The following is a 25517-nucleotide window of genomic DNA, read 5'->3' as shown; positions in this document are numbered from 1 at the left end:
CTTGGCACACATGAGCGATTACATGCTGCAGTGTCTCCACAATGACCGCCGAGTTGCCCACATTCTAACTTGTGCTGATTACTAGGTGGCCACGCTGCTGGATCTCCGTTACAAGGACAATGTACTGTCCTTAATTTCCTCACTGAAGCGTGATCGTAAAATGCGCGAGTACAAGTGCACGCTGGTAGACGCGCTGCTGGTGGCATTCCCACTGACAGCGGGGCCTTAGTGGAAGCAAAAGGCTAAGGCAGAGGACGAGGAGAGGTCGCCAACGCAGCTGGGGCACCGCCAGCACCTCAGAAGGCAGGGTTAGCATGGCCGAAATGTGGAAAAGCTTTTTTAGCACGCCACAACAACCAGCACCACCAGCTGATATGGAACGTCTTAGCAGGAGGCAGCATGCCTACACGTACTGAATGACGGGTCTGCCCCCTTCATCTTCTGGGTCTCCAAATTGGGCACATGGCCTGAGCTTGCCCTTTAGACCTTGGAGGTGCTGGCCTGCCCTGCAGCCAGTGTATTATGTGAACGTGTGTCTAGCACGGCTGGGGGCGTCATCACAGACAAGCGCAGCCGCCTGTCTACAGCAAATGTGGACAAGCTCACGTTCATTAAAATGAACCAGGCATGGATCCCTCAGGACTTGTCCGTACCTTGTCCAAAAAAGGCATGTATACCGGCACTAACCAGCCATTATTGGTTATTGTCATTAACATTTTCGGGTGAAATTCACCAATTTTGGTGTGTATAGTACCACTGCTACACCTAGTAGGCCGGTTAAAAAATAATAATTGTAATTTACATTTTAGGGTGAAATTCACCAATTTTGGTGTGTATAGTACCACTGCTATACCTAGTAGACAGGTAAAAAACAAAAACAATTGTCAGTTACATTTTCTGGGGAAATTCACCAATTTTTGGTTGTAATATAGCCCTCCTCTACCTAGTTGACAGCTTCTTGGGTTGACATTATACAATTTTAGATGTGAATAAACACCTGCTATGCATAGGTGACAGGGAAAACTATTTAATATATTATTCAGTAATTAATGCGTGCCACATCCTTTCATTCAATGCTTAAACTTTGAAAAGTTTTCACACTTTTACGCTTTAATAATTTCTCCCATATTTCAACTCTATAATCTTAAATTTGAAAAAATGAATCCTCCCTTGGATGTGGTCTCTCTTTCTCACGCTCCCTCTCTGGCCTGGAACCCTGATTCCCCGCCACCCGTGATCACCATGGTGGGCGCATAACAGAACATCGAAAGTTGATAGAGCAGATATCAAATTGGATTGTGAACATCACGGGGACGTGCGACATGGTGGGCAGTAAGAGTGCAAACACCTCTATACGAACTGACTGACAGGGGTCAGCCCCTGCAACTTCTGGGTCTTCAAATTGGGCACATGGCCTGAGCTTGCCCTTTACCCCTTGGAGGTGCTGGCCTGCCCTGCAGCCAGTGTATTGTCTGAACGTGTGTTTAGCATGACTGGAGGGGGTTATCACAGGTTATATTTCCCAATGTTTTGGGGTGTACCCTAATTTAAAAAAAATACAAATACATTTAAAACCAAAAAGAAGTGTAGGCTACCTCCTCATCCTCCACTGCCACTTACACCTACACCGTCACATCCACCGCCTCCTCAACTTCCTACTCCATATGGACCTAGTCCTCCTAGAGCAAGATTTTTTTTTATGTTTACTTATTTTATGTTATTTTAAGTCATTTCCCTATCCACATTTGTTTGCAGAGCACTTGCCATGCTCTTTACCACATTTTGACAACATTTGCAGCCCTCTAGCCCTTTCCATGACATTTTTACAGCCATTTTAGTGCTCAAAAGTTCAGGCCCCCATTGAATTCAATGGGGTTCGGGTTTGGGGTCAAGTTGGGGTCCCGAACTCGAACTTTTTTCTAAAGTTCGGCCGAACCCGTCGAACCCGAACATCCAGGTGTCCACTCAACTCTAATCCTAAACTATTTGCAAACGTTTTGGTTGCACTAGAATCCAAACTTTTGGGGGAAATTCTTAATTGACTCAAATATGCAAATAGACCTAAAAACAAAAAGGTGGAAAAAAGTACAAAATGTGACATCTAATACAAATTAACACAAATCTTTGCATTCCTTTGTATTGGCTGTCATATTTTATCAGCTTTTCTTTTATCAGCCTTATTTCTTCCGCATGTTATTTAGTCTTTTTGCTGATTTTCTGGAATTATTTCTATTAAAGGCACCAATGACAACTATTTACTATTCAGCATTTAGAGGTTTAGCACAACTATTTGTTTTTAAAAGTGTCTGTGGTCAAGATTTGCACTCATTTCCTTTACATTTTACAGTGTCTGCTCTTATTTCTATGTTCAAGGATACATCTATTTTGTGATAATCTTTGTCAGTACATGCAAAGGCTTTTCTTAATTAAATGCAAAAAATCTGTATTTAGTAACTTATAAATTATTCATGCATTTTATTAGCAAGCGTCCCTTCACACATTTTGCCCTTTCTGTCATATCACATTGATTTTTAGATAAATCTCTCCTCCCTATTGTCAATCACCCACCATGGCACCTAACCTTCTTTCGTAGAATTCCTCCAGTATCATCTTATTCTATCTGTACATTTTACCAGTGAATATCTATCTATCTATCTATCTATCTATCTATTTATCTATCTATCTATCCTCTAAATGGCTATAGGCTCTAAACACTTGTAGACTCTATAGATTGAAAACTGATCTGAGCACCACTTACAAAGATTTTACAGCATTAACATCACTTTAACATTTTGATCTCGTTCAATGAAAGTGGAGGAGATAATGTTAAATTATTGTGGAGCTGACTACAGCATTTCTAGACCAAGTAAAAATATTTCAGTCTTTCGCTTTTATGAATATGAAATAGCAAAATAATAAAAGAAAAGCAAATATAATACAAAGAATTGGTACCTAGGCTAAAACCACTCCATCACAATGGCTGAAGAGAATACTAAAAGATTATGTTTGACATCAGTAGAGCTTTCATGATGTTAAATCCAGAAGGTTTAATCTAATCTCTTTCAATCCAATTTTCTAATGCAGCCTAGACATAAAATGTAATCTTGGTCTTTGCATTTGTAGGTTAGCACACATAAAATCTGCATGTGTGTAGACTACTTATGCTTGAAGGAAATTCAAAGCAAGTTATGCAACATAACAAAAACTGTTTAAAAAAATGGCAGAAGCATCTTACAATTGAGTCATTTTTATTTCAACCATGAATGTAGGAAATTTCCTATACTATAACAGTGTTAAATGTCCTCTTGACATAGGTTGCCAAAATACTAATGAAAGTTGTAGTACATTGCAACCCTCTTTTAACCTTTCAAGCACCTTTCAAATGCACCTCTTTCGACCAGCCAAAAAGTTGGCCTAAGGTATCTCTCACAGATTGTTTCAATGCTGCTTGTAGATCACAACTGCTTAGGGTCTATGCATGTTGGCTGGTGCTCTAGATATGCCATATACAGTACATCAAAAAATGCTCCTGACGTATGCATCTAAAATGCCCAAACAGTTCTGTTGACCAGATGTGGCCATACATTTCTTTTTCTTACCTTAGGAGGCCCTGTAAGCCAAACATAAAGCCCAAGTTTATTTGCTCAGGCTCAATAGTGTCCTCAATGCTGAGAAATACAGATATTTATCCACCATGCAATACCATTAGGAAAGCATTTGATTGGCTCCAAATTTATTTTATAGCAGGACAACAACCACAAACGCACAACCAATTTCATTAAGAACTATATTTGGAGATAAAGAAGAACAAGGAGTCCTGGAAGCGATGATATGGTCCCTAACATCCCTTATGTAAACATCATTGAGTCAGTCTGGGATTACATGAACAGAGTGAAGGATTTAAGCAAGCCTATTTTCAGAGAAAATCTGTGTTTAGTTCTCCAAGAAGTTTGCAACAACCACCATGATGAGTTCCTTTAATAACTGCATGCAAGTGTACCTACAAAAACGGATCCTGTATTGAAGAGTGGTCACACCAAATATTGATTTGATTTAGAGTTATCTTTTATTAGTAATGTCAATGTGGCTGTATATGGCTATGGGTAAATGGATGGTTGCCGGTGGAAACAAACAGCATGTATAATAACACAGTGTGCTATTTCTATATTATTATTTTTTTCATTAAAAAACAGCTAAAATGATTCCTTTCTGGTGGCAGGTGCCTTCTTCTTTGTCTTCTGACCTGTAAAATAGCAATCTAAGTGATTTATAGAGACTGAATCACAAAAGTTTTAAATTTGTTAAAATTATAATCTTTTGGGAAATTCATAACAAATGTAATTTATGTAGAATCAGCTTGCTTATCTCAATGAAGAATTTTTGGAGAACAAAATGTATAAGGACCTAAAGACTCTGTTGATGGTGTGCTATTGAGACCGTGGAATATAAGGGGACATTAGCTGAAACTGATGATGCACATATTTTGGCACAATACGTGAAACTTAACATTTTAGCAGGTCTGACTACATATTACTGATTGGTTATGTCTGTAGCATTTATGTATGGACGGCAGAACCTATCACACTACCTAACACACTGCACTGCAACAGCTACACTATATCAGGATATAACCTACACTGACTCTCACTAACTATCTGTATTATATATATAAGCCATCTAACTATCTATCTAATGTAATGAGTGGAAGGCACAGAGTACAGCAATGACACTGCTGCCTCTCTCAGAACTTTTAAAAAATGTAAAAAATGGCTGCTGTGGAGGTTCTTATATATAGTAAGGGGTAGGCAACTTTCCAATTGGTTGCTAGGAATGTTGCTAAGCTCAGATAAAGACATTGCATCCTTCTCATTGGCCCACAAGCAAGAAGCAGGGATGGATAATGGGTTCAGATAAAAAATAAAATCTAGAGTATTCGAAAATACAAATATATATCAATATATTCTAAAAATTTGCGAATTCTCGAAGTGCGGATATCCGCAATTAATATTTGCAATTTGAATATTCGTGCCAAACACTAGTGGTGAGGTGGAAGCAGCATGAGGAGACCACAGAGTGGACCAGTGACATAGTGGTGAGGTGGCAGCAGCAGCAGCATGAGGAGGCCACAGAGTGGCACAATGACAGAGTGTGGAGGTGGCAGCAGCAGCATGAGGAGGCCACAGAGTGGCGAGGTGACAAAGTGTGGAGGTAGCAGCAGCATCAGCATGAGGAAGCCATAGAGTGGCACAATGATAGAGTGTGGAGGTAGCAGAAGCAGTATGAGAAGGCAACAGAGTGGCCCAGTGACATAGTGTTGAGGTAGCAGCAGCATGAGGAGGCCACAGAATGGCAAGGTTACATAGTGTTGAGTTAGCAGAAGCAGCATGAGGAGGCCACAGAGTAGCACAATGACAGTCTGGAGGTGGCAGCAGCAGCATAAGGAGGCCACAAAGTGGCAAGGTGACATAGTGTGGATGTGGTGGCAACAGCAGCACAAGGAGACCACAGAGTGACCCGGTGACAAGTGGAAGGTGGGTGGCAATGACAGTACCCACTGATGATGGTGGGTGTAAGAAGGATCACTTGGCATCAGTTGTGCAGCATCAGGCGGGTGGCAGCATCAGAATAATAGCTGAGACAGGTAGCCAGAAGAAAGTGGTCTCAAGGTTTGGGTGAGGCAGCATGGATGATCTATTCTGATGCAACAGGCATTAGTGGGTGGAAATCCTGGCTGATCCACGCCTGATTCATCCTGACAAAGGTCAGTCTCTCCACATTTTGGGTGGACAGGTGAGTTCTCCTTGGGGTAACTATGGCCCCCGCCGCACTAAACACCCGCTTTGATGCCACACTGCTGGCCGGGCAGGAAAGCTTTTCCAGGGCAAACTCGGCCAGTTGTGGCCACAAATCCAGTTTGGCTGCCCAGTAGTCCAGCGGATCTTCAATGTGGGTTCAGGTTATGCTCCAGGTCTAGCTGCTGCTGGTGAGTAGTTGTTTCACTAGGCAAGTTAAGAAAGCTGCTCATCATCGACTCTAGACTCAAGCTGCTGCTGATGGAGCTGGTACTGCTCCTACCCCCCCACCCTGCCACAGCAGCCATAGCAGTGGAACGAGAGCGCAGAGGGCCCTCCCAGTCAGACCTGCAAGAGGATGGATGAGGGTGTAGATAGGCAGCGGCAAACTGACTACATAAGAATAAGATGTGTCTATAGTAGTTCAGTTTGTCCTCCTCTCAGCGGGCGTTTCATGCCATGTGGAGGGATTACAGTACATGACACCCCTACGCTTCATAGATAACTTTGGCCAGGTTGTCATGGAGTATTGAGTGCTTTGTGCAGTTAAGTCGTACTTAATAGGGTGATGTACATGTATTTGGTGTGTTCGCTGCAAGAGGGAGAATCGTTTAAAGACACCATGCTCAGGCAGGAGCCAGTAGGCAGCCGTCTTAACTGTTAGACTATGTACAGTATGTCTGTATTCTCTATGCAGCACTTTGATTTTTCCAGGTACCCTGAGAGCATCCTTATATATACCCTAAGCACAAGCCGAGGGCAGCTTGGTTCTTAAAGGGGTTGTCCGAGTTATTTCTTTGTTCTTTGTATGCTTCTAGCTCATTAAATGAAAGGACTTTACAATTGAGGGCTCTTTCACACTTGCGTTTTTTTTTCCGGCATAGAGTTCCATCGTCGGGGCTCTATGCCGGAAAAATCCTGATCAGGATTATCCCAATGCATTCTGAATGGAGACAAATCCGTTCAGTATGCATCAGGATGTCTTCAGTTCAGGACCGGAACGTTTTTTGGCTGGAGAAAATACCGCAGCATGCTGCGCTTTTTGCTCCGGCCAAAAATCCTGAACACTTGCCGCAAGGCCGGATCCGGAATTAATGCCCATTGAAAGGCATTAATCCGGATCCGGCCTTAAGCTAAACGTCGTTTCGGCGCATTACCGGATCCGACGTTTATCTTTTTCTGAATGGTTAACATGGCTACCAGGACGCTAAAGTCCTGTTTGCCATGGTAAAGTGTAGTGGGGAGCGGGGGAGCAGTATACTTACCGTCCGTGCGGCTCCCGGTGCGCTTCAGAGTGACGTCAGGGCGCCCCACGCGCATGGATGACGTGATCGCATGGATAACGTCATCCATGCGCATGGGGCTCTCTGACGTCATTCTGGAGCGCCCCGGGAGCCGCACAGGCGGTAAGTATACTGCTCCCCCGCTCCCCACTACTACTATGGCAACCAGGACTTTAATAGCGTTTTGGCTGCCATAGTAACACTGAACGCATTTTGAAGACTGATCAGTCTTCAAATGCTTTCAGTTCACTTGCGGTGTTACGGATCCGGCGGGCACTTCCGGCAACGGAAGTGCACGCCGGATCCTAAAAACGCAAGTGTGAAAGAGGCCTGACATACTTTATCTCCAGTTGCTGGCTTCTCAGATTTCACTGAGGGTCACATGACCTGTGATGTCAGCCTCTCTCCCTGCTCGCCTAAGAAATCAGATACAGTGCAGACCAAAAGTTTGGACACACCTTCTCATTCAAAGAGTTTTCTTTATTTTCATGACTATGAAAATTGTAGATTCACACTGAAGGCATCAAAACTATGAACTAACACATGTGGAATTATATACATAACAAAAAAGTGTGAAACAACTGAAAATATGTCATATTCTAGGTTCTTCAAAGTAGCCAGCTTTTGCTTTGATTACTGCTTTGCACACTCTTGGCATTCTCTTGATGAGCTTCAAGAGGTAGTCACCTGAAATGGTCTTCCAACAGTCTTGAAGGAGTTCCCAGAGATGCTTAGTACTTGTTGGCCCTTTTGCCTTCACTCTCGATTGGGTTCAGGTCCAGTGACTATGGAGGCCAGGTCATCTGGCGCAACACCCCATCACTCTCCTTCATGGTCAAATAGCCCTTAAACAGCCTGGAGGTGTGTTTTGGGTCTTTGTCCTGTTATAAAATAAATGATGGTCCAACTAAACGCAAACCGGATGGAATAGCATGCCGCTGCAAGATGCTGTGGTAGCAATGCTGGTTCAGTATGCCTTCAATTTTGAATAAATCCCCGACAGTGTCACCAGCAAAGCACCCCCACACCATCACACCTCCTCCTCCATGCTTCACGGTGGGAACCAGTCATGTAGAGTCCATCCGTTCACCTTTTCTGCGTCGCACAAAGACACGGTGGTTGGAACCAAAGATCTCAAATTTGGACTCATCGGACCAAAGCACAGATTTCCACTGGTCTAATGTCCATTCCTTGTGTTCTTTAGCCCAAACAAGTCTCTTCTGCTTGTTGCCTGTCCTTAGCAGTGGTTTCCTAGCAGATATTCTACCATGAAGGCCTGATTCACACAGTCTCCTCTTAACAGTTGTTCTAGAGATGTGTCTGCTGCTAGAACTCTGTGTGGCATTGACCTGGTCTCTAATCTGAGCTGCTGTTAACCTGCAATTTCTGAGGCTGGTGACTCGGATGAACTTATCCTCCGCAGCAGAGGTGACTCTTGGTCTTCCTTTCCTGGGGCGGTCCGCATGTGAGCCAGTTTCTTTGTAGCGCTTGATGGTTTTTGTGACTGCACTTGGGGATACTTTCAAAGTTTTCCAAATTTTTCGGACTGACTGACCTTCATTTCTTAAAGCAAATAAACATGGGCCACACGGCCTCACATACCCATCAGATGACAGTCCCACCTGGGGTACATCCACCTTCAAGGGTCCACTCCTTGTAAAGTTAGGCTGGTGCAGTTGGAAAAAACTGCGGTCTTAACATAGACCGCAGATACACCATCAATATTCTGACACAGTAAATGGTTATAGAACATCCCTTAAGGGTGATACATATACTACTTACAGTGGAAGACATTAAATGCTCTATGCTGATGATGCTGCAGTCACAATCGACCAGTCAGTCTGATGTCTGTTAGCCAAATTTAAATAGACCGCCTAAATTAGCGCCCTGCAGATGACTCCACCCTCCATCCGTGTGTCCCATTGTATGACACTACCTTATTGGTGGATTTCAGCCCTATTCTGGTCACGTGCTGCGTATCTCATGCGCCGCACCGGAACTTCCTGTTCTTGGAACGCACCGGAACTTCCTATCCTTGGAACGCACCGTGATTCTTGCGTGTCAACAAAGACTTCCGCTGCGCCGGAACTTCCTGTCAATGGAACGCACTATCTCCATTACGTATCAGACAGGATTTCTGTCGCTTGTGCTTACAGTATACCCCCACTATTCATCTCTGGTGTCTCTGAATCACCCAACGCCCCACTCTTACTTATTATCTGGGCAGTACAATAATCGGACATGGTATATATAACCGTATCAATGGTATTAAGGTCTTAATAATTCTCTTTAAAGGGGTTAGTTAAAGGAGATATAACAACAAGCACATAGCGATCCATGGAAGATATATTAGGGCATATTGGACATTAATCTAGATCAAAATAGATAGTATACATATTCTGGCAATAGATCTAAAAAAAAGGGGGATAAATGACCCCCCCCCTTCAAGTATTGTAAATTCGGATGCTTCTCGCATCCAGGACTCGATTATAGCAAAATGATTCACTGGTAGGTAAGACAAGTCAAACAAGGGGCAACCCGGGTGAAAACTAAACCATTTTAGAGCTCTCTATTAAATAAAGCAACCAAAAGTAAGCCTTTGATTCAAGCCTAGGGGGGATTGGGATCGTAAGCGATATATCCATTTGCATTCCTTTTGAAGAATATTTCGGTCCCATTCACCCCCCTAGAGGGTGGAGACACCAGCTCGAGTACAGAAAACCTGAGACATCTAGGGTCACCATTGTGTGCCTCCAATGCATGGTATGCAACTGGGATGACCTTTTTCTTAAGGATATCATTAGCGTGTTCACAAACCCTTCTACGTAACTCTCTGATGGTTTTTCCCACATAGACCTTTGGGCAAGGGCATTGGCAAATATATACTGTGCCTTTGCTTCTGCAGTTAATAAACTCCCTAATATTAATGACCTGACCAGTTGCTGAGCACACAATGGATTTGGATGTGGAGATGAATTCACAGGCTTTACATGACCCGCATCTAAACATGCCTATTGGTTTCCACTCCAGCCATGTTCCTGGCATGGTCAGGAGTTCGTAATGGCTGCGAACCAGCCTATCCCTAAGGCTACGGCCTCTACGATACGTTATGCTTGGATGGTTTGTGATGGCCCCCGCTAGATCTGAGTCCATAGACAGAATTGGCCAATATCTTGCAAGAATCTCCCTCGCCTGTGAGTTGGTTGCATCAAAAATAGAGATGAGTCTTATTGGGGACTGGTCAATAACATCCCTCCTGTGTGGGACCAACAAGCTGTCACGAGTTACATCCTTCGCATGTTTGTAGACGTCTGTCAGAATGCATTTGTGGTAGCCTCTGCCACTGAACCTATTCAAAAGTTTTCTGGCTTCCTCTAAAAAAGTCTCATCTTCAGAGCAATTCCTCCGAACCGGGAGGTATTGCCCTTTAGGTATACCTCTTTTTTGTGGTGTTGGGTGGTGGCTACTCCAATGTAGGAGAGAATTGGTGGCTGTATCCTCCCGGTACATGATCGACCTTAACCTATCGCCACACGTAAAAATCGTAAAACATCCAAAAATGTGATGGTTTCCTGTTCAAGCTCAAAAGTGAACTTCATACCTATTACATTATTGTTTAATACGTGAACAAACTCTATAAATTCTTCCTTCGTTCCTTTCCAGACAATAAACACGTAGTCTATATAGAGCGTCCAAAATGTAATTTTGGCTTCCCACCAGACCGGATGGTCTGGGAACACTATGGTGTCCTCCCACCAGCCCAGGAAGAGGTTGGCATAAGTGGGGGCATTGGGGCTCCCCATAGCCGTCCCCCTGAGCTGGTGGTAGAAACGGGTGTTAAAAAGGAAGAAATTATGAGTTAAAGTGAACTAGATCAAGAACAAAGGTGTTGTGTCTCCCACACTGTGTGCCTCTTGACTTGAGATAGTATGCAATTGACGTGAGTCCCTTATCATGAGGGATCGAACTATATAGTGACTCTACGTCAATGCTAGCAAATAGACAGTTTGAGTCTATGCGGATGGTTTCTATTTTGTTAAGTAGATCCATTGGGTCCCTGGTATAGGATTGTAAGGTCAAAAATGGTTGAAGCACTTTGTCAAGGTATATACCACAGTTTTGGATAAGTGAACCTACCCCCGAAACGATAGGTCGTCTTTTTAGGGGGGGGAAGTCCCTTTATGGACTTTCGGAAGTCCATAAAAAGTCGCTGTGCAAGGATTTCTTGGCCATAAAAATTTATACTCAGTGGTACTGATTACTCGGTTATTTAACCCTCCAATAAGAATGCCCTTGAGATCTTGGAGAAAGATATCCGTGGGATTAGAAGTTAGCACCCCGTATCCTTCTCTGTCCTTCAACAGTTCCATGCACATATGTTGGTACTGTGCATATCCCATTATGACCAAATTACCGCCCTTATAGGCAGGTTTAATAAATATGGATTGAAAAATCCAGGTTGTATCTTCCCCTTAATCTTCCAATTCGTTTGTAACTAATTGAAGGAAGATATCAATGTGTTCATAATCAAACACAGGTGGCATTTTTGTACTTCTCAGTTTAAGGTCAGTGAAGGGACCCTGACCTGGGCCTCGTGCTCCCTCCACTTCCAAATCTAGGAGGTTTTGGAAATCACCAAAATCCTCCTCCTGTAATTCAAGTTTTCCACAGGTTTGTTTATTTGAACACCTGTAAAATTTGTGCCACCTAAGTTTCCAACAAAACAAATTCAGATCTTTAATCCAAGTAAAAGGGCAGAAATTAGTGGTCGGGACAAAGGACAAACCTCTCCTTAATACATTTACTTTAATTTGACTCAATGATCTCTCAGTCAGATTTATGATGATCTGTAAGTCGTCTGAGCTGGTTTAATCTCGCCTGGCTTGCCTCGGTCACGTAGTTGACAGGTCATCTGATTTTGCTCTAAAAAATATACCGTAGGTACCGGGGTGTTGTTCAAGGAGGAGGAGGATGGTGAGGTAGAGGAATATTGTGATCCCTGTGGATAACCCCTTTGTCTCCCCCCTCCCCGTGGCCATCGTCTCCCTTGTCGCCTAGGTACGTCTGTTCCCCTTCCTGATCCACCAGTCACTGCTCTATGATAATTTTCTGTGTTGGAGAGTCCAATATCGGATGAAGAGATTTCAGAGCTCGATTGAGTTATACTTTTACCCTCTAATTTATAGGCCCTGTTTTCTCTGGACTCCCCTAAATCCTTTACAAACTGTCGGTGTTTACGCTCTTTTAATAGTTGTTGAAATCTTTCTACCGACGTTTGTAAGGCAGATTCCTTTTTACTAAAGTCTAGTTTTTCCTTGAATTTCAGAGCAGCTTCTATTAGTTCTTGTAATTTACTAGATGTTTTAAATATCTTTTTTTCTTCCTCAAGGAGGACTGTGATCAGGTTGAGCGAACTTTGAGTAAGCGTCTCCTCCCACCTAGTAGTAAGAGTGGGAGACACCACCCGTGGCGCTGGTCGAATTTGGATACGGAGTCCCTTTGGAACTATTCTATGTTCGAGATAGCTCTCAAGGGACTTTATTTCCCACCAGGATTTGATGTTATCCTTATATCCTATATATAAGTCTCTAAAGGCCAATTTGGAGGTATTTAAATTTGTCAACCCTGGAATGTCCCTGTCTGAAAATATGTCTCTAGCCTCTTTGATTAATGCTTCAGTGAATACCGTTCCTGTCAAAAAACCGGCCATTATATATAAAGTTAAGTAAAAAAACATCCAGCTATATGATACAATTGATATAGTAGAGTTAAATAGAGCAAGAGTAGGTCCAGCAGAAAGAATAACTCCTAAAATTACATATTTTATTGATTCCTATTAAAAAGGGATAAAGACCCAATATTACAAATATGAAATTGGCCAGTGGTATATACCTAAGGTTCCTTCCATGCATATCATAATTCATGTTTAACCACATATTGGGGTCAGCTGAGCGTGATACAGAGTGGACCGGTATCTAAGGGTTCACACTTGAGCCTTTCATTCTGACAGTGTATGGAGGGCTGTACATTGCGAGCAACTTGTGGAAGACGTCGACATATTGCTATTGCTGCGCAGTTGTGGAATTTATGATTTGTTATTGCCACAACTATTGTGATATCAGTTCATTGTTTTACTATTATGTATAATTTTGGTTGCTCATCAGAGTGACTTATTAATATGACCTTCTGAGGAGCCCTTTCAAAAGGGCGAAACGCGTTGAGATAAAGGTACTATCGAGGTAAAGGTACTATCCATCAGTGCTGGTTGGTCTAACGTGGGTTCACTCTTGCGGGGACCTATCCAACACGGTTAGGATATCATTGAGCTATATCTTGTAGGGACAACCAGGGCATATATAGCTTTAGGTATGAGGACAGGGGGGCCCTATCATCCAGGGTCTTCCCTGGGCTAAGGGATAGATAGGGGCAGAAAAGGGCTAATGAGGTCCAACTTCCATATCTTAATACACCCTTCCCCCTTCTCCTCCCTAGGTATGCACCTATAGGGTCCCATATTTGTTTGTTTGTCTGGTCCTTAGGTATATACCACTGGCTAATTTCATATTTGTAATATTGGGTCTTTATCCCATTTTTAATAGGAATCATTAAAATATGTAATTTTAGGAGTTATTCTTTCTGCTGGACCTGTTATTGCAGGTAAACAAGGGGCCAGAAGAGAACCAGGGAAATGAGGAAATATCTATATTTTTTTTACCTAAAACTTGCTTAGCTCAGTTATATATTGCTGCCAATCAGATTTACGGTGCTATATATATTTTTTTCATAACTCGGACAACCCCTTTAAGTGCGGGGGAATGTAACGCCCCAGAGGTGTATTACCACTTCTACGCCTCTCTACTATCTCTCATGGATAACCCTGTGTCATTCCCTGTAATAATTTCCTGGGTCTGCAAAATGTGTATCCCTATTTCTTTGCAATTGTTATGTTGAAATGTAATGTGCCTGGTTCACCAGCAGGTGGCTTGGCAGAGCTATGTTACATAGAATGGAACCTTTCTTTCCATTGTAGCCCTCTCTAGCAGAGGGAGGGACTAGTTAGTGGCAGTTGAGAGTACCCCCTCTTTGGGGAAGGAAGCAGGTCCTCATCCCTGCTAGACAAGCCCTGCCAAGGTTAGCCAGGGCACTTTCAGCTCTGCTGGATCCAGAGGTAGCAACCTTAAGCCTCCCAAGCTAGGAAGAAAGTTCCCTGGACAAAGACAAAGCTAGAGTCAGACTACAGAAAGTGAAGTACAGCAGAAAGGAAAAGTTTCCACTTAATCCTGTTAGCACAGCAGAGCCAGAGAGCAACAGATGTAGCAGGGCTGAGTGTGTTTGCCTGCCAGAATTTATAACAAACCCTGCTGGTAGATAAAGTTGGAAGATTGTTTCCTGATGAAATTTTATTCAAGTAAAGCTGTTATCAACTTCAACCCAAGTCTGGACTTAATTTATTTCATCATCCCTTCATCAACTATCCCTTGCTCTGCTTATGACGACAACGCTTGGGGTTCCAGGATATCCAGGTAGGAGCACCGTTAAACGTGCACAGCCACATCTAAAGGGACATTATAGGCTACCCTTGCACCACTCTGGCATTCCTACACCTGGGTGCCACTCACACCATCTACTTAAGGGGGCTCTGTCCCTTGTTGCTGCAATGCAACTGGCATCACGACAATATCCATCAACATATCACTAAGAGGGGACCCCAGGCCCAAGTCCCATCTGTCGCATATATATATATATATATATATATATATATATAAATGTGTGTTGAATTGTACAGGGAGAGGGCTTTTTCTGCAGATCTGGTGACGTCACCGGATCTCCAGAAGAATTCTCCAGAAGAATTATCCAAATTCAGCGCAGGGAAAGGGAGATGCTCATGTCAGAGGGGTGAGTGGGGGAAGAAGGGGATATGTCCGGGGATCAGCTCTGAACTCACACAACCCCTTTAACTCTGCTACATCCATATATATAATGTGTGTGTGTGTGTGTGAGATTCTGGCTTGTGCTGTTAGTCTGTGATCACTGTCGTTTGGGCTTCTGTATTTCAGATGTTTCATTTTACTTAAACAGGGCAAAATAAAGTAATCTGATCATTGCACTTTGATGCAGTATCCATTCCCAATTTCGGGGAATGGTGCGGACCCATTCATTTCATACTGTGTGCTGTCCGAATCTGTAGTTCCGTTCTGTGGCCTCTCAAAAAAGATAGAGCATGACAACAATAGGCATTTCTATCATAGGGCCAGCCATGTGGGGTCCACGAAATGAGGAACGCACACGGCCGGTATCCGTGTTTTGCGGATCCGCAATTTGCAGATCCACAAAATACTACGGTCGTGTGAATGCACCATAAGTCTTCATTCACATTTCTGGTGAATGGTATCTCGTAGAGTTCATCAGATCCAGCATTGCTGGATTCTGCCCTTCACCAGTAGAACAGTTTTTGTCAGGCTGAAACCCTTCTGGAATGCGTCTGGATTCCATTATAGTCTATGGCAGGGAAGTTCAACCTGCAGCCCTCCAGTTGTTGCAAAACTACAACTCTCAGCATGCCCTAATAGCTATAGGCCCGTGATGGCTAACCTCCTGCACTCCAGCTGTGGTAAAACTACAACTCCCAAGATGCACACTTGCATGACTGTTCTCAGAATGCTACAGAAATTAATGGAGCATGCTGGGAGTTGTAGTTTCACCACAGCTTTTTAGCCATCACTGCTGTAGGCTGTCCAGGCAGTTGTAGTTTTGCAAAAGCTGGATCTGGTGAACTCTGGCAGAATGTTCACTGTCAGAACAGCCTGCCGGATACAGTGAACGGAGATATGAATGAAGCCTTAGGCAGCGTTCACATCTCTGTTTAGATCCGTCAGACAAAGAAATAAAGAAAACACAGATCCGGTATTTGAAGCATTCGTTATGCTCAGTTATGCACATTTTGCATCCTCTTTAGCCATTTCCGTTTGAGATCAGTGTTTTTTTTTTAGATGGAAAAAAAGTTCTACACAAAGCATTTCGTTTTTTTTAGTCGGTAATGCCTAAAACATATGCAATATGTGCATAAATTAGCCTAACGGATGCTTAAAATACAGGATCATTTTTTTTGTTTCTTCTGACGGATCAGAACAGAAAACTGACAGTAATGTGAACACGGGCTTGGACGGTAGTGCTATATAGTACATCATACCTACTAATGTCACCCCTTGTGTACATGTTGTTTTGTAAGCACCTCCCAGGTTATAAAAAAACTGTAATAATGTGTAATGTAGCACCAATGTACCTACAGTTTACGGGTGAGCGAGAGGAGGGGAGGGGCTGAGGTAGAAGGTTGGTGGGACCAGGGATGGGTAGTCAGAGGGGCATGTCAGAACTGCACCGTGTGCCAGCACCCTTAAAAGCCAGCTATGCAAGAAAGACCAGTCCAATGCTGCGCACTGTGCCTGCTCTTCTTCACCTCCGGTTGATGATTTATAGGTTTTTTCCCTGATGTGCTTAAGGGAGGTCAGGGACAATGAGCAACATCCGACTGGATGATCTTTATTTTTGTTAATTTTGGGGTGTGTATGACTTTTTGATCACTTTTTATTCAATTTATTAGGAGGTAAAATGAAAAAATTGTGAATTGTCAATTATTATATTCTTTTATTTTATTAAAACTTTAAAAAAAAAAAATTCTCTCATTTCTTTGTAGGTCCCCAAGTGAACCCAACATGCAATCATTAGATTGCAATTTGTATAGAGCAATGGAATTTTCTCCATTACTCTATACATAGATTTCTATGTTACAATTCTGTGCTGCTGTAATGTCCCCAAGTGGCATTACCACTCCTACGCCCTGCTTCTATCTGTGTATGATTATATAATTTCATCTATGCATTTATTCCAAGTCCTCCGCATTGTGCATTTCCTATTTCTATGCAACTGTATATGTTCATTTAATGTACCTGGTTCACCAGTAGGTGGCAGCAAGCATGGCAGAGCTACAGTTAGAGAGAATGGAACCCTTCTTTCCATTCTAACCCTCTCCTCTCTCTAAGGAAGGGTGGAGACTAGTTAGTTAGAGGTCAGTCCTAGCTTACCCCAAGCTAGGTGAAGGTGTGCAGGGCCGTGTCTCTTCGGGACGTACCCAAGCCCAAACCAAGCCAGCCATAGCACCCTAAACTCAGCTCGACATGGAGGCAGAAACTGGAAGCCTCAGAAGCCAGGAAAAAAGTTCCCTGGTATAACTTAAGAGACAGACTACAAAAGGAAAGTGCAGCATACAGCTAAAGCAGAGTTATTCAGTCAGCCTGTCAGTACAGCAGGGCCAGAGAGCAACTAATGTAGCAGAGATGAGTTTGTTTGCCTGCCAGAGATTGATGCTTAAGCCTACTGGGACCAAGATAAAGTCTATAAACCTTTTGGAGAAAAATTTATTGGAAGTAAAGCTGCTTTTCAACTTCATCACAAGGTGAACCTGCATTCCTTGAACAAAATGGAGGCCGGCACCAAAGAGGTATTATATAGTGTGGGTTCGGCATGCATAAGAATGAATATAATGGAGGCCATTTTGGCACCATAAGAGGCATAATATAATGTGGGCTCGGCATGCATGTGGAACCTGCATTTCCTGAATGTAACGGAGGCCAGTATGGCACCAGTTAATGTGGTATTTAGTGTTAGGTTCTCGTCTTACTGAGATCAACTTGACGTTTGGCAGACAGGCCCAAATAATTTTGTACAAAATGATTTGCCAAGCATCTCAAATTTATTAGCGTAGCATTTTCACCAGAATACTTTTTTTATTATTTTGTCATTATTGTATTGTATTTGGTTTGCAGAGTGCTGTTGCATTGTATATTTTTTTGCCTTTATGCTTTCAGCCATGGAAACGTGCACCTGCGCACTGGGTGTGCTGACTGACCCCCAATTTTTCTTTGCAGTCTGTATTGGAGGTGTGGCTGATTCTGTTGGACTCCTGATTAACATGTCTGCCCTATAGGCTGATTTTAATTAATATAGCTATAAAGCTGTAGCCTACTCTCCCTGTATGTATTGGAGGCTATTTGGCACCAGGTAAGGTGGAATACAGAGTGGGCTCAGCATGCTAGTGGAACCTGCATTCCTTAAACAAATGGAGGCCGGCACCAAAGAGGTATTATATAGTGTGGGTTCGGCATGTATGAGGAGCCTGCATCCCCTGAATATAATGGAGGCCATTTTGACACCATAAGAGGCATAATATAATGTGGACTCAGCATGCATGTGGAACCTGTATTCCCTGAATGTAAGCGAGGCCAGTATGGCACCAGTTAAAGTAGTATTTTGTATTAGGTTCCCATCTTACTGAGGTCGCCTTGACATTTGGCAGACGGGCCCAAATAATTTTTGTGCTGACTGACCCCCAATTTTTCTTTGCAGTTCATCACAAGGTCTGGACTCAATTTATTCTTCATCTCACCATTCAACTACCCTGTTTGTCTGCTTTAGAGCCAACGCCTGGGGTTCCAGCGTATCCAGGTAGGAGACATTATAGGCAAACCTATGCCACTTGGCCATTCCTACAACTGGGTACTAACACCATTTCTTAAAGGATCTCTGTCCCGTTGTTGCTTCATTGCAAATGGCGTCACAAAACACTTATAGGGACCCCTTGCGGAACACGCTTTTGTTGCATTTGGCGTCCCCGAACAGGATTTACATGTGTGTCCATGTCCCACAAAGCCTATAGAACAGGATCTACCTTTGTGCCTGGAAGGCGCCCTCTATCTGTAAAAAAAAACCTACAAGAGACTCTATAGCATCTACTTATTGCTGGAGAGTGTGAATCTGCATCAGTTGCAGCACTGTGGCAAAACAGAGGTTAATCGGCCATCTTGGATCTGGGCATGGTGTTTTGAGAAGAAGACATCCACCCAGCAGAGGGGAAGTAACCAAACAGCCCGCCTCCAAAGAGGAACCATTCTTGCATCAGAAGGAACTAAAGTGCTCAGTATAAGTTCCCAGGAGGACAAAGAAATCGGCTGCACCCTTAAAGGAAGTGAAGCGGTGGCCATCTTGGAAAAGGGAAAATGCAGTTCCTTCTTCCCTGGACTCTGAGAAGCAATGTCCAGAGGTCTGAGTGAGTACTCCTGGGGAAAATAACCTTGCTAAAGACTGTTAGGGGTTATAATTTGCCTGTCAGAGCATCATACTCGCCAAAATTAAGCAGTTGCAGTGACTCTAAAAGGAGCCACGCACTAATTCTCCTACTGTCTCCCATAGCAACGTGTAGTTAAATTGCATTTTAGCTTACATTGACCCCTCTAGTCTGGTACAGGGTATCAAAAGCAATGTCTGACAGCGAAGATAACACCTACTCGGATGGCAGTGATTCACCAGCAGCAGCTGCAGCCACCTGCATCATGCCTCTTCAGGAGAACCCCATTCACTCAGGGAATTCCGTGATAAAATGTTGGCTACCTTTAAGCTATATCCAGTATCTCAGGACCAGAAAGTGGAAATCCTGATTGGCAAGTTACAGGGAGCTCTGCTCCGGGAGCTCAAGTCCTGGCCTCAGCCAGAGCGGAAAATAGCTGAGCAGATTCTAGACCAACTCAGTACCACCTTTGAAACTAGGACCACCTCCGAGCTTAAGATGCACTTTTTTGGGAAGCGACAGCAGTCAAAGGAGACTTTAAGAGACTTTGCCCTGTCCCTGCAAGAAGCCCTGAGGGCTGTTATCCACATAGACCCTGTGAAGCTGAGGGACAAGATTAGACCCTCAGAAAGTAGTTTAGACCCCTCAACCGTCAGCTGAAGATGCTGTCAGCTCAGCACCCAGATATCCCTTTCTTGGATTTTAAGGAGCTTGCTATCAGCATCCTGGGGAAAAGTCACAATTCTAAACCTCCGGAAGTCAAGAAGGCATGGCCCGTCTTACGACCTGCTGTCCGTAGCCAGATAGCTGAGCAAGGGGCTCAGGCGCCCGTGTGGCAGGCGCAGCACTATGAAGTGCCTTTTGCGCTGTGGCATTAGAAGAATTTTGATATCTCTAACTTTTTAGTCCAAGCAGACTATTTGTTACTCTGTAATTCCTCTAGCGCCGTTCTATGGAAACAGTAGGTTTAAAGAGCACACCAAATGCTTTAAATAACTTCTTTATTAACTTCAACTTTTCTTCATATAACACTGCCGCTTCCGCAGCAGATAGTCCATGTACAAAACACGTGTTGCATAAAGATTCATAAAATGGCAGTATGCATAAGATGGTGGTTCAACTGTTCAATCTTGTAATTCAACATAAAATGGTGGATATATTTCTCTCTTCAGTATCCGCACTTTAGTATCTCTTTGAGAATTATATCTGAGGTCTAACTAATAGTTCACTTACTAAATTTGGTCTCAATTTGCAATATGCAGTTAGCAGTAACTATTTGCAGATTGGTTGAGTATGATCTGGAATGGTTGTATGCAATTTGGATTGCAATATGGGATTTCAATGGTTGCAATTGTTTCTATGGTATTTGTAGTTTGCAATTGGTGGAAGTAAACACACATATAACTGGTTCAGTATACAGCTCTAATCACTATATTAACAGTAGGAATATTATATAACGGTTTTAGATACCTATTTTATTTTGGCCTCTCTGCTTCCATAAAACATAGGGCTGTCGAATATAATCGATGCAGCGATGCATCGCGATTCGACCCCCGGCGATTCTGCATCGATGCGGTTGCTTTAAATAATCGATGCATGTTGATGACGTCAGCGTCGCGTCCGCCGTGCAGAGCCGAGTCGGAAAAAAAAGTTTTTGGGCGCCTTCTTTCCCGCCTCCCGCTGACGTGACGACAGTGACACCCCCCTCCCCCTGTGTCGCACACTCCGAGTCCCTTCATCCATCACAGGCAGCAGGAGAGGAGACCCGCAGGTGCCACGTGCCAGCCAGACTCTGCCACCTTGTTGTGACAGGTAGGTGACCATCACACAGATACACCACTCACAGAGACTGCAGCTGGTTACTGCCTGTTATTACCGTACCTAAAAAAAAAAATTGTGTCACCTCACCTGTCCGTTTTTCCTCACTCCTCAGGCTCAGTCCAGTCCACCACAGGCAGGAGGAGAATCGCTCCACCACCAGCAGCCAGCAGTGTTACTTTTTCTGTTGATCTCGTGGCAGGCTTTAGGCTTTCAAACTGACAGAGTTTGACAACATCATCGTCACGTCAAGACTTGTGTCATCCCTACTCACAAATTCACATAGATGCCTGGCATGCATTGCATTTGCTAGTAAATAAAAATGGCAGAAGTAGAACAAAAGGAACGAGAGATAAAAAATGCACCTAGCTTTTTAAAAGCAAACATCTGGGAACATTTTGGCTTTTATGAAAAAAGTAGGAAGCACGAATTGGACAAGTCATACGCTGTGTGTAAAATCTGCCACACAAAAATTAAATATCTAGGGAATACTACTAATCTGAGAAACCACGTCAGCCGTTTTCACCCAGAAATGCTAAAACCTACCACCACCACCACCACCAAGGAAATGAACCCAGATCAGCCAAGAATTGATGCAATGTTACAGTCAACTTTGCCGCCCAACTCTGAAAAGGTAAAGAGAATAACAAAAGCTGTGGCAGCTTTCATAGTGAAGGACCTGCGCCCTTACTCTGTTGTGGAAAACAGTGGGTTTCGCTACCTTTTGAAGACGATAGAGCCGCGTTACAAGATCCCGTCACGAAGTCACTTTACAAAAAACTTCATACCTGCACTCTACCACGAAACCAAAGCTAAGATAATTGCATCAATGAGCCAAGCAAGTCGAGTCGCAATAACGTGTGATTCCTGGACTTCAGTCACGACAGAGTCTTATGTTACAATAACAGCACATTACGTTAGTAAGGACTGGCAGATTTTGTCGCATGTACTGCAAACGAGAGCCATTTATGAGTCTCACACGGGTGCTCATCTGGCAGAGCTACTTTCTCATGTTGTGGAAGAATGGCAGCTGTCCGATAAATCTGTAGTGCTTGTGACCGACAACGCGTCAAACATGATAGTTGCAGCTCAAGTTGGAAAATTCCCCCATGTGAAATGCTTCGCCCATACACTGAATCTTGCATCCCAGCGAGCGTTGAAAGTGGCCACTCTCTCTAGGCTTCTTGGCAGAGTACGTCGGATATCCACATTCTTTCACCGCAGCACTAGAGCAAGCCACTGTCTAAAAGAGAAACAGAAATGTCTTGGCCTGAAGAATCATAAGCTGATAACTGATGTGGCAACAAGATGGAACAGTGCATACGACATGGTCGAGAGGTTCTTGGAACAACAACCTGCAGTCTGTGCCACCTTGCTGTCTCCAGAAGTCAGAAGAGGAGAGTCTGATCTCTGCACTCTAAACGAAACAGATGTGTCAAATGCAGAGGACGCCGTGAGTGCATTAAAGCCAATGAAGGATGCAACCATGCTGATGTCAGAAGAGCGCAATCCAACAGTTTCTCTCATTGCCCCTATAAATGCACAACTTCTCCAGAGCATGACAGACACGATGGGAGACACACCCATGATCCATGAGATCAAGAATTCTATTAGAACAGATCTCCAGAAGAGGTACAGCAGTGAGGCCGAGAAGAAGATCCTTCATACAGCCTCTGCACTGGATCCTCGCTTTAAGGGACTGCCTTTCATCCTCACAGATGAAGAAAGATTGGAGATATTTAAAGGAGTCACTGAGGAAGCTGCATCCTTGGAGGTAATTAAATTAATTTGAAGAATTCCATCATGTTTCTTCTTGAAACGACAGTAGCACTACCACGCTTCTGAATCTGATGCGGTGCGGGAACTGTACTGTCCGTTTCCTGTGCTTTTTCATCACCCCATCAGAATCAAAGGCATTGACATTTGTGTTTTTACTTATTGTTTTTTTTCCGTTTCTTTTTTGTTCAAACACAGATTACATCAGATGAGAGTGAGAGGACACAAGAGGATCATCAAGTGCCTAGAAGAAAACAAACTCTGGAAGAAGAGGACAGTTCACCCATCGAAGACAACCATTCTGAATCTCCACCATCTCCTCCCAAAAAGGCCAGATCGCTGCTCGTGAGTTTGCTGGGACAGTCTTTCACTGACACTGAAGGTACAATAGAACCCAAAAAGACCCCCTATGCCAAGGCTGAAGAGGAAATGGAAAACTATTGTAAAGCCCCACCTCTGCCTCTCACTGAGGACCCTTTGAACTGGTGGCGTGAGCATGAGGTCATATTTCCCCTCCTTTCTCGGCTGTCAAAGCAATACTTGTGTATCCCAGGTACAAGCGTGTCTGCAGAGCGGGTTTTCTCCACTGCAGGAGATGTGGTAACTGCAAAAAGAAGCGCCCTCAAACCAGACCATGTAGATCAATTGGTGTTCTTACAGAAAAATCTACATGTTCCCAAATGCTGAGCAGTGTTTTTAATTTTATAGCATTGTCTCTGCCACTGAAATTTTTTATTTCTCTGTCTCCCCTGCCAGACTCCCCTTTTCTCTTCCCCTCCCCTTTTCCCCCTTCCCCTTCCCTTTTCCCTTCCCCTCCCCTTTTCCCTTTCCCTCCCCTTTTCCCTTTCCCTCCCTTTTCCCTTTCCCCTTTCCCTCCGCTTTCCCTTTCCCTCCCCTTTTCCCTTTCCCTCTCCCTCCCTTTTCCCTTTCCCTCTCCCTCCCCTTTTTCCCTCTCTCTCCTCCTTTCCTTTTTTTTCCCCTCTCTCCTCCTTCTTTCCTCCCTCTCTCCTCATTCTTTCCTTCCTCCCTCTCTCCTCATTCTTTCTTTCTTTCTTTCCTTCCTCCCTCTCCTCTTCTTTCTTTCCTTCCTCCCTCTCTCCTCATTCTTTCTTTCTTTCCTTCCTCCCTCTCTCCTCATTCTTTCCTTCCTCCCTCTCCCTCATTCTTTCCTTCCTCCCTCTCCCTCTTTCCTTCTCCAAGAGAAGGAAAGAAGGGGAGAGAGAGAGAGAAGGAAAGGGGAGAGACTAGAGGAGGAAAGGAGGAGAACTTTTCCTCTCCTCCGGCTCCTAGTCCTACTAGTCCTTTCCTCAATTTTACCTCATTCTTTCTCTCCTTTCTCTTTCTTTTCTTTCTTTCTTTCTCTCCTTTTTTCTGTCTTTCTCTATCTCTCTTTCCGTCTCCCTATCTCTCGTTCTGTCTCCCTCTCAGTCTCTCTCTCTTTTTCCGTTTACCGCTCTCTGTGTCTGTCTCTGTGTCTGTCTCTGTGTCTGTCTCTGTGTCTGTCTCTGTGTCTGTGTGTATGTCTGTGTCTCTCTGTGTCTGTCTGTCTGTGTCTCTGTGTCTGTCTGTCTGTGTCTCTGTGTCTGTCTGTCTGTGTCTCTGTGTCTGTCTGTCTGTGTCTGTCTGTCTGTGTCTCTGTGTCTGTCTGTCTGTGTCTCTGTGTCTGTCTGACTGTCTCTGTGTCTGTCTCTGTGAGTGTCTGTCTCTGTGTCTGTCTCTGTGAGTGTCTGTCTCTGTGTCTGTCTGTCTCTGTGTCTTTCTTTCTTTCTCCCCCCCCTTTCCCTCCCCCCTTCCCCTTTCCCTCCCCCCCTTCCCCTTTCCCTTCCCCTTTCCCTCCCCCCTCCCCCTTTCCCTCTTTCCTCCCCCCCTTCCCCTTTCCCTCCCCCCTTTCCCCTTTCCCTTCCCCCCCTTTCCCTTTTTCCTCCCCTTTCCCTCCCTTTTTCCTCCCCACCCCTCCCTCACGACGAGTTACTCCAACTCCATCCCTGTCATTGTCAACAAGACCAGTTACTTAACGGTTAACGCCAGTTATGCCACTCTCGTCCTCAACGGAACGCACTCAGTCACTGTGACTGACTGACTGGTGGGGTGCCATCGTGACCGCCTGCAGGTGACTGGCAGTGGTCGGCAGGTCGTGGCAATTGCAAACGATCAATGAATGTAACATTTTGTTATAATATGTATATTTGTAATTGTATAATATCATATATTCTAAGTTCACTGTGATGATTAATCAGAATATATGATATTATTCTAGCTTTTAGCAGCACTGGAGTGGAGAGGAGATGGAGAATGGTTTTCTATTATGCGACTGTCCGTCCGATCCATTTTGTATTTTTACACTGACGTGTTTTTTGGTGTTTTCCCAATGTGTCTGTCATGCTCTGTGAATTTCTGACTCTGTTTAGGGGTTTAACCTTCAACCAAAAGAATTCTGTATTTAATTCCAGACAACTGACGCCCGCCAAGCCACCAGAGGAAGGCAAATCCTTGAAATAATAAATTGAAACTTAAAACCTGGAGTAAATCTTTATTGGATCACACAAATACACATTCACACAAACCAAAAAAACACACACCGACCTTCTGACATCATGTCTGACTATGGTGGCTGTGCCACGTTGCCCGTCCTGTGGCCTGCCCTTTACCATTATGATTCAGTGAGGAGGATGTGTGTTTATTTTTTTTCTGGTATTCTGTGGTGTGTGTTTGTGATCCCATAAAGAT

The 25517-nt window shown here is 43.8% G+C and overlaps 1 protein-coding gene across 1 annotated transcript; it reads left to right on the top strand.

Moving 5' to 3' along the window:
- The first annotated feature begins 22446 nt into the window (after nt 1-22446).
- On the top strand, nt 22447-23482 carry LOC122936345 (E3 SUMO-protein ligase ZBED1-like). Its single transcript, XM_044292498.1, has 2 exons — nt 22447-22788; nt 22989-23482. Exons 1-2 carry the CDS (start codon nt 22486-22488, stop codon nt 23475-23477), a joined length of 792 nt encoding a protein of 263 aa, XP_044148433.1. The 5' UTR covers nt 22447-22485; the 3' UTR covers nt 23478-23482.
- Nucleotides 23483-25517: the final 2035 nt, after the last annotated feature.

The sequence above is a fragment of the Bufo gargarizans genome, chromosome 1, assembly GCF_014858855.1.
Source record: "Bufo gargarizans isolate SCDJY-AF-19 chromosome 1, ASM1485885v1, whole genome shotgun sequence".
NCBI lineage: Eukaryota > Metazoa > Chordata > Amphibia > Anura > Bufonidae > Bufo > Bufo gargarizans.
This window is presented reverse-complemented; position numbering and strand designations above follow the sequence as displayed.